The sequence below is a fragment of the Mastomys coucha genome, unplaced genomic scaffold, assembly GCF_008632895.1.
Source record: "Mastomys coucha isolate ucsf_1 unplaced genomic scaffold, UCSF_Mcou_1 pScaffold22, whole genome shotgun sequence".
NCBI classification, from domain to species: Eukaryota; Metazoa; Chordata; class Mammalia; order Rodentia; family Muridae; genus Mastomys; species Mastomys coucha.
In genome coordinates, this window is record NW_022196905.1 from 199,996,365 (window position 1) to 200,006,715 (window position 10,351).

A 10,351-nucleotide genomic window follows, 5' to 3' on the forward strand; every position below is an offset into this window, starting at 1 on the left:
AAATTAACCAGCAATATTACCTGCAGCAATATTACCTGAATAAAACCCATCTTCAAAAACTTTAAGCAATTATTATTAAGTGTTATGAAATATAATGTGGCGGGGGGGGACACCTGGCAGGCACACGCCAAGGTGGCCCCTGAGAAATCTTGCCACCATGTGACAAATCTGGTATAAAGGAGGTTTATTTGTGGGAAAGAAGGGGAGTGACAGCCTGGGTACAAGCAGAGCAAATAAAGGAGAGACAGAGAAGAACAGGAAGAAGGACAGAAAGGGACAGAGGGACACGGGCCAGGAGCACATGGAAGCAGGGAGAGAGAAAGAGTAAGAACTGGAGTGTCCAGCAGTCCTTTTATATGCCACACTTGGCAGCGGCAGGTAATGGCTGTAGACAATGATGTAGGTCCCTGGGAGGGTCCTAACTGAATCGCCTATATGCTAACGACAGTTGTTTCAAATTCTTTGCTCCCAAAATAGTCTGTTTATAACCAAAAATGAATTTAAACAAGTAGTATAGTATTGTAAGGGTCCAAAAATCGCTGAAGGAAGACCCCAGACTCAGATGGTATGCAAAAAGGAAGAGCAATTATTCTCCAGAAACATCTAGCATGTGGGGTCAACCATTTTCTAAAATGGCTACCCCAGACAAAAGCACATAGGCCTTCTTATAGGGAACCAGGGGAGTTCTCTAGAAGGATTAGGTCATCTAGAATTCCATTGGTGTATGCTAGTGGGTCACAGGTAATCAGTGGTCTACATTTCTGTGTCACTATGTTCAATCATGTGTGGTCAGTGGTCTGCATTCTATGTCACGAATGTTCAGCCCTCTGATGAGATAGGGCTGCCCAGCACAGATAGCCCATTCTGAGATAAGATATTTCCCCATTTTTGTGGTTATCCCCAGGCTGCTCCTTGGGAGAGGGTTTTATGATCTTGTTCTGGATTTTATAGTCTTTTCCTAGAGCTAATGTCTTATGACCTACTTTCTGGGTCTATTCCTGCTGGTGCCTTATGGCCTTTTTTTGAAATCAGGCCTGGTCCTCAAAATAGAGACAAATGGGGTCCTTAAATGGAGACAAATGGGGTTTATATTGTCCTTTCAGTATAAGATTCTTAAATTCATTAAAATCCTTCACCTTCTATTCATTAGCCACAAATATGTACTTGATATTTTCTATTATTTTTAATTTGGGATGCTTTTCATTATTAAAAAAGTCAGATAAATTACTCAGCTTTAATTATAACATTAAAAGTGCATTTGGTGTGAAGACTAGTTAGTAAAAAATACCAATGTCCTGTGTCTGTCATATATCATTCTCTGTAAAGTCTTCATTAAAAACAATTGTTATCTGTATAAGAGTGATTTTCTACCACTCTGTATAGGAGTGATGACAAAAATATTAATGGCAATTTTTAAGTAATTTAATCAAAATACTTGGCCTTTCTTCTTAGTTTTGTCTATAATACACACAAAGCTTGAGATCAATCAACAGTTCTTGGATTTAAGTACTTTTATACAACTTTATTAAATTTCTGTAGAGATTAATCTATCTGGGCATGCAAACTATTACAGAAACAATAGGATTTATGAAGCCCAATGAGATTCCCTAAACAACTGAAGAAGTAAGGTTAAACTTATAGCAATCCTTTGTCTTAGGTGTGAGTCTAACTGTGAAAGAGACACTGGATCTCTTGCTCTCTAAAGGCTGACAGCTCTCATTGCATACCAAAGCATACATTCTCCCTTACCTTAAGCCTTTTATCCCATCTATTGCAGGGCTTTCTTGGATCCTGCTTGAGGTTTAATAATTAAGACACAGAAATATCTACAGCTCTTGGTTGGCCTTTGGCTGAGGCAGGCTCTCAACTAGCCTCTCACTTAACTCCACTTCTCCTCCATTAACTGGATATTCTCCACGTATCCTTTGTATCCTTTAGTCTGCTTCTCTCTGTCTGTGTCTCCACCTGTGAGGACTTTTTATTTTTTACTTTTTCATTATGCAAACAGCCACATTCCTTACTTAACCAGTTAGCTTTAGAGGCTACTTGTTAAAGGTGACCTTGCATTTCTTTGGAAGTGGCACTTACATATCTTGCTAGCCCGGTGTTGGCTCAAATGAACAATTCAGAACACAGAAAACAAAATATTTGTGGGTTGTCCCAACACCCACAAACACTGAAAACATCAGTTTGGGGGGTGTGGTCAAATCATATTTTTGACATGTTTCCACTGATACAAACTGCCTAGAAGTGCTGGTTCATAATCACTGTGCCTGTGTTGTGGATCTGTAAATCATCAGAGACATGCCTCGAGTGTGCTATCTTGTTTTCTTTGTAGGCTTGGCAGAGTGGCATGTTCCCAAAGCTGGCATGTTTCTATGGATTAAAGTCAAGGGAATCTCCGATACAAAAGAACTGATTGAAAAAAAGGCTATTGAAAAAGAGGTAAAAGTGGGAAGAGGGTGGAAGAGATGGCCAAAAGAAAAATCCATACTATTTCTTTGAATAAAATGAAGAGATATTTTTGTTGCCACTTGCATTTTTGGAATATGTTATAATAAATTTTGAAGTTACAATTCAGGTGGACTAAATTGATGGAAACAGTCATTCACATCAACGACTGGGTTGGTGCCCCAGTTCAAACATCCTGCTTGGGGTTGACTTCATCATCACTCTTTACCACATATGTAGCTCTGGATCTCTTACCCACCTCTGTGATTTATTGATCAATAAAGATAGCAAGAATCCTTTCCTGGGCCAGTAAGAGAGCCTGGCAGGAAAGTGCTTTGTTGTGCTAAGCCTGGTGTGACCTAAATTCTGTCTTAGGACTCATATAAAGATACAGGAACAGAACGATTCCACAGCCTTGACCGGACAGCACAACATGCACAGTGTAGCCTGAGCACACACGGACATGCACTTATGCACAAACTGTAAGAATCCCACCCCATCAAGTTGCTATGGTGATTAAATGGCATGTGCAAACTAACTCCTGGCCTTTTGATGTGTTCGCAGTAATTGCTTGGGAGACATTCACCCTAAGTACTTGACATAGAAATACTATATTTTGTTATTTAAAAAAAAAAAAAACAAAAAACAAAAATGAGGCTGGAGAGATGGCTCAGCCGTTAAGAGCACTCACTGCTTTTCCAGAAAACCTGAGTTCAATTCCCAGCAACCACATGTTGGCTCCCAACCATCTGTAATAGAATCCAATGCCATTTTCTGGTGTGTCTGAAGACAGCAACAGTGTACTCATATACATAAAATAAATAAATCTTTAAAAAATAAATCCCCCATCATTTTATTACCCAGATTCATGAACATTTGTGCTGTGTTCTAGAAGAGTTTACACATACTCTAGCTTTTTGACTAATTATTTTACATGGCTAAAATTACAAAGAAAGTTTGGGTCTATTTTTTTTTTGATGTAGGTTCTCTCTCTCTGACTCTCTCTCTCTCCCTCTCTCTCATACTGAAATTATAAGTTTTCTTAGTGTTGTGTTTTATTTAAAGGAGCCTAGGATATGTTTGATAGACCCGGGTATGGTGCTGTGGGAGGGGTCCCTTGGTGGGCCCATGCTGAGGCATCCATTCCCCCTGAGTTACATTCATACAAGGAGTATAGTATAAAATAGAGTTTATTATGGGAAGGGGAGTTGAGAAAGGATGAGGGGGGAAGGGAGGGGGAGGGAGAAGAAGAAGGAGAAGGAGAAGGAGAAGGAGAAGGAGAAGGAGAAGGAGAAGAAGAAGAAGAAGAAGAAGAAGAAGAAGAAGAAGAAGAAGAAGAAGAAGAAGAAGAAGAAGAAGAAGAAAAGGAGGAGGAGGAGGAGGAGGAGGAGGAGGAGGAAGAGGAGGAAGAGAAGGAGGAGGAGGAGGAGGACGAGGAGAAGGAGGACGAAGAGAAGGAGGAGGACGAGGAGGAGGTGGCCACGAACATGTGGAGAGAGGAGTAGGGAAGGGGAGAGGGGGAGAAAGGGGTCAGAGAGAGAAGGGGCAGAGAGAGCGAGGAGGGGGCCAAACAGCCCCTTTTATAACAAGCTAAGCCTACCCGGCTATTGCCAGGTAACTCTTGGGCAGAGCCTAGAAAAAATGCTAACTTCACTTGCAGGCACAGAGTAAAATCAAAACTCTAAATGACATTTTCTCTGTAGCTTTTCAGTTGACAAACTGAACTCTTTCTTTTCCTCCATTAATTCCCTTATGTTCATGAGGTGTCTCTGTAAGACCTGCAAACTATTTCCAGAATCACTGTTGTCTAGATATTAACTCTAAAAGAACAAGTTGGCTTGACAGTGGCAAGATACCATGCAGGTCCATTAGAAACAAGTCCCTCCATGGTTAGACCCAGAGAAAGACTGCCCAGGCAAGGATTATCTATCCTCTGACCAGTTAAGAGGGCAGGACTTATGTTTTGCTCATTCCACTTATTCTAGTTTCTGCACACAATTGGTACTTAATCCACACACACATATAGCTTATTTCAAATGAATTCGTTTCAATATAATTGGCTAACTTGATCTTTTCTTCAGTTTGATTTTTTTATTGTCAATGACATCATTATTAGTAACTTTTGGTAAGTAACTGTTTGAATGCATGCACGAGCTATATGGTAAGAATGGAGACAGATATAGTGTCCACTTTTTTCCCCAAACTCTGCATCTATTATGTGTCTCTGTGTTAATGTGTGTGTATACCTATTTCTTAACCTATTCTAAATAGTCCCCAATTATATCACCAATGCTTTAGCCTAAGGTTTTGACAAAATCCTCCCTCTCTTACAGGTGCTTACTTCTAGTCCATCTCAAAACATTTCCTCTATATTGGGAAAAATGATGGCTTTCACATTTTATAAATCAAGATAATGATCTGCCTGAAATCTTCTGTGTAGAGTACCCCATATCATTTCAGTCTAAACTCATCTCATTTTAATTAGGAGTACCCAGATTTATAGAATGCAACAACCAATTACTTAATGTTTCTGAGGATCCCTGGCAACTGCTATATAAAATATAAACTCTAAATCTTAAGACAAAACAGTATAATTTATTTCTGACTCGCCTAAAAATTAAAACCTTGGGTCCTTCCATCTCTGGCCTCCAGCCTTAATGAGTATTCTAAGATTGCTACAAAGTGTGGCCTGTATAGCTACAAAAAGGCTAGCAGTGCTGGGGGGTGAGGGTGGGGTACAGATTACATGCTTAGAATGCCTGATGTCCTAAGTCAGCCCCAGTGTGTATATGAAGATGGAAAGAAGGGACAGAGAGAGAAGGGAGGAAAAGAGGGAAGATAGGGTGGAGATGGAGAGGCAGAGAAGGAAATAAAGTATATGACTATGATGGAGTGAGTGCCTGGTCACTCAGCTGTTCCTACCCTCATGATCATAAAAAAAGCAGTTTGCGCTCTCCGCACCTCACCTTAACACACTTACTAACTTCTACTTTATGTATTAAACATTTGTATCCTTTCTGTTCTTTAAGTGTATCATTTTCTTCCTATTCAAGGACCTTTACATTTTAAGGTTTCTCCCTAATATACTAGTCCCTACTCTTTGTTAAGCCAGCATCTAATTGTCATTAAAATCTCAACATTCACATTCATATTACTTTTGTAGCTAGGTTAGCTACTTATTTGTATTTTACTATTTCTCACTAACCTCTCTTTTATACATTTAAGCTTAAATTCTGGTGTTTTCTTCTCATTTTTATGCATTCCTTATATGTGAAGAAGAAATAACATTGGTCATATTGATGGTAAATATTGTTTCTAATTCTACATACTCTAGTTTGTCTAGCGCATGCCGTGTATCTTTTTATTTTTTTCCTATTTTTTCAAGATTTATTTATTTATTTTATACATATGAGTACACCACCTTTCTCTCTTCAGACACACCAGAAGAGGGCACCAGACCCCATTACAGATGGTTTTGAGCCACCATGTAGTTGCTGGGAATTAAACTCAGGACCTCTGGAAGAACAGTCAGTGCTCTTAACCACTGAGCCATCTCTCTAGCCCATGTATTTTTGTATGATATATTTTTGTTTTCTACTGTGACTTCTTAGTTGATTAGTAGCATTTAAGCTTCAAATATTCCTCCCACAGTAATACTAGATTTTCCTAAATTTTCTTTTAGCTTTTGTTCAGTGGTGTAATCACTTATTTTTGATAACCTCTCACAGATCTTATTTGTTCCTGGAAATGGTTTCTACGTCGATGCTTCAGCTCCTACCTCCTTCTTTAGAGCATCCTTCTCTCTGGTTACTCCAGAGCAGATGGACATAGTGAGTATCCTCCTCCAAGCCACACAGTCCTGATGTTGGATGTTCTGATGTTGGATGTGTGGGTTCTCCTTCTAAGTTAGAAATTATTTGCTTTCTTCTTACGCTTCTAAAAGTCAGACTCTGGTGCACCAGTCACGAGTTTAATAAACACCTCCTTTTCACTTTGTTGCTTGGCAGTTGTGGGCAAATGAGACTAAATTGGAGACAAAGTTTGTCGTCTTTCTAAGTGACTGGTCAGAACTCACTGAACAGTTCTGGGAGAGTTCTCAACAGGTTCTAGGGAAAAACTTTGCCTTTCCTTCATAGCCTCACATAAACAAATTGTAAAAATCATAAGCCATTAGTCCATTTCCTAAAGAAACATGCTGTAACAGGGACTTAAAATATTCTAAGAACTGTGTGCAGAAAAATCCAAAAGAAATCTACTAACCAAGCACTGACTTTGACTTTTAAAAGTGTGTGTATGTGTGTTGGAAGACAAGCTCCCTCTTTGGTCCTCTCTTGACTTCAGAAGTAAGTGTGTGTGTGTGTGTGTGTGTGTGTGTGTGTGTGTGTGTTTGTGTGTGTGTATGTTTGTGTGTGTGTTTGTGTGTGTGTTTGTGTGTGTGTATGTTTGTGTGTTTGTGTGTGTGTATGTTTGTGTGTGTGTGTATGTTTGTGTGTGTGTTTGTGTGTGTGTGTCTGTGCGTGTGTGTCTGCGTGTGTGTCTGTGCACATGTGTGCGTGTGTGTCTGTGCGTGTGTGTCTGTGTGTGTGTGTGTGTGTGTGTGTGTGTGTGTGTGTGTGTATGCTGGGAAGAGGTTCCCTGAGGATTCTCTCTTTAATTCAGAAGGTGTGGGTATGAGTACTGGGGACAGGCTACCTGTGTGCCTCTCCTTACTTCAGGGGTGTGTGTGTGTGTGTGTTTGTGCGTGTCTGTCTGTGTGTGTGTTTGTGTGTGTGTGTGCTGGGAGGAGGTTCCCTGAGGATTCTCTCTTTAATTCAGAAGGTGTGGGTATGTGTGCTGGGGACAGGCTCCCTGTGTGCCTCTCTTTACTTCAGGGGTGTGTGTGTGTGTGTGTCTTTTCAGGCTCCTTGTGTGTCTTTTCTTTACTTGTTTCTCATGCTGCTAATATGCTGTCGACAAGCACATTCTGGACAGACTTAGGCAGTCCAAACTATATGTCTGCAGATGAGAGAATATATTTAAATATTTTGTGGTTTTATATAAACAAAATATTTGTACTGTGGACAAAATATAAAATTATGCATGAAAATTCTAATGAAAGCACAATCTGGAAGTGTATAAGCTTGGTGTCTACTGTCTATCTTAGTTGCCTCTGGATGGAGCTCTGCCAAAGTAAAGCTACTGTCAAAATCACCATTTACTGTGCCATCCCAGCTTCAAGCACACATTCTATTTAAATCTCTAGACTTACAATAGAGGTTTTTCAAAGTAGTATCCTAAATTTCATCAGTTCTTACCTCTTTTCTATTTTAGGCCTTCCAGAGATTGGCCCAACTCATAAAAGAGTCTTTATGAAGAAATCAAACTCAGCATTCGACTCATAATTTTTAAATAAATTACTTCTGTACTTTGCTGAAGAAATGATTGTTGCTGTTTGGCTGATCCAGTTTGTGAAACATCTGTAGCAATTTCACTGAATATCTGCAACTTTAAAGTCCCCTTAAATCTATCACATTGCCAAAATAGCTTTCTGATCTATTTTTGCCCTTTGATTAATTTTTAACTGACAAAACATTAAATTTTATTGTAAAGAGCTCTATAGTTGCTTTATAATGTCCAATAAATTTTTCTTGAAACTAACATGTTATACTGAATTATTTTCAAATTACAATGAAATTAGCTAAAATGGCCTATAATATGCAGGGTGTTTCTATTCTAAGGAAATTTCATGAACATTTACTGCAAAAATTGCTATAATCTGACAGCTATAAATTACTTTGTAGCCTTACATGATGTCACAGAGTCTCTTTGAAATTAAAATTCTGAAGCCAAGCATACCAAAAAGAATCGTACATATTAATTCCAAGTAAGGAAAAAAATTGTAATCTTAGGAAACTTCACTTGTCTTTTCACAGGGTTACATAATTCACAGAAGCACAATTTACAAATACCTCAGAGCTGACTCCTCTTGCAGCCTTCAGGTTTACAGTTTACTCCTCTAGTTGGTAGGGCCTGGGATAATGGAGCCAATAAACAATGTAGACCAAAGTCTTATGCAACGGCCCACATTATTCAGAGCATCAGACAATTGTACTCTGAGGATCAAGAAGACTCACAGGAGTAAATTATATCATCACAAGGGTAAAGTGCACATGACAAGCAAACCACACTAGGCAAAAACACGATTTTCCATAAATACATATAAACAAATAACAATAGCCAGTTGTAATGAATAGTCCGAAGTACACTCACTCTTATCTGCTACACCTGGGAGAGGCACTAAATCATACTCCAAGAACACTTCTGGGTTTTGTTGTTGTTGCTGTTTTTGTTTTTTAGAAACTAAGGTCACAAGACTCTTATCTTGTTTTCTTGTCTTTTTCTCATAAGCACTCTGAATTCTCCTCATATGATTCCATTCTTGGACCCTGTTCCAAAATCTCCATTCTTTATTATTTTTGGTAGCAGGATATTCAGAAATTTGCTTTGAGATGTTGTCAATAAGTCTAATTGTCATTTGATGCATGGCTGTCCTATAAGCAAGCAAATTATAAATGTAATAAGTAATATTAGAACACTGAAACCATTGTAAAATCATTCTTCCATCAAGAAGAAGGATCCAAACTATGCTCAGTACTATTTAGTTACATTAATATATTAATCAGAAAAATCTAGAGAACAGCTTGACAAAAAGACGCATATAATTAGCAGTTCTAATACCCTGTAAATCATAAACCCATATGAACACAAATGTAATGATGCTCTACGCAAATGGGAAAAGATTCAAACTCCAAGAAAAATCAGACTCAGACTCTTCTTCAGATAAAAGAATGAGTCTGTCATGGCTCCCAATCCTCCATAATCCCTGAGTCATTAGTACTGGATGCATCTAGTCTACAAGCTGAAGTAAAGAAGGATGGGAACATAAGACCAATGCACATGTTCAGAGACACTCACCACAGATGCACAGGGCAGACCAGCTAGTATGGCCAGGAAAAGATCCTCAGGTGACATAGGGCTCTCTGTGCTTCATAGAATAACTTCTCCCTTGGGGCCTAGGGCTATATAACTTGGCCTCAGGTGGGCAGACTTCACTTCTGATGATATGGTGGATATATTTTTTGCCCTTTAGCTGGAGGACTGCTATCTTTCTGGTGATGTCCACTTTCTTCTCACCCTCTGCCCTTGTCCTTGAGGATCCAGGGATGAAGAAGCCAAAGAGAAATCCATAATGTTTTGATGGAACCATCTGCAATTCCAGAGGCATACTCCTTCCCAATTTTCTTCTGGGAAAGGAAAAATGGAGCATGTTAATGCATCAGCTTCAGTTTCCATTAACCAGGGAGGTCACAGTATATAGCCATATAAGCAATAAACAAAGAATGTGTGTGTGAGTTTAACCAAATATTGTATTTAAGTGTTTATGAATTAGCCATAATAGATTAATCAAAACAGCCCATTCCACCTGTTGGGCTGAAGGGACAAGAAGCATTAGTAGATTGGAGAATATCTGGATCATGAATTCCTTCTGTATGCTTAGATGAGCCTTCCACTTGTGATATAATACCTGTAGGAGACACTTTTGTGGGTACAGTGAATACGTTTAAAGGCAACAAAGGACCCACACAATACACAAATGCTTCTTTTAGTTGTCTGCATTCAAATAGCTGTAGTTCTTCCCTTGCCTCTCGAGATAATTTGTGAGGACTGTCCAACGCTGCCTTTCCTTCTAAGGTTTCAAATAGATGAGTGCATTGCAAACACCACCTTGTGCAGCTCACAAGGCCAGGGAAAAAAATTGGGAAACCAATTCCTTTTTCTTGCTCTGCCCAAGCTTGCCTAGGTTGCAGAATTAGGATTTGTTATAGGCTCTCTTAAGTCCACAAAAAAAAAAAAAAAAAAA

The 10,351-nt window shown here is 39.0% G+C and overlaps 1 protein-coding gene across 1 annotated transcript in view; it reads left to right on the plus strand.

The window, feature by feature from the left end:
- The window catches only part of Aadat (aminoadipate aminotransferase), a 36,485-nt gene extending 28,397 nt beyond the window's left edge, over nt 1-8,088 (plus strand). Inside the window, exons 11-13 of the mRNA XM_031339893.1 lie at nt 2,339-2,445; nt 6,180-6,281; nt 7,762-8,088. Of these exons, the coding sequence (XP_031195753.1) occupies nt 2,339-2,445; nt 6,180-6,281; nt 7,762-7,803 (251 nt within the window). The 3' untranslated portion in view covers nt 7,804-8,088. The remainder of the gene's footprint in view (nt 1-2,338; nt 2,446-6,179; nt 6,282-7,761) is intronic.
- Nucleotides 8,089-10,351: the final 2,263 nt, after the last annotated feature.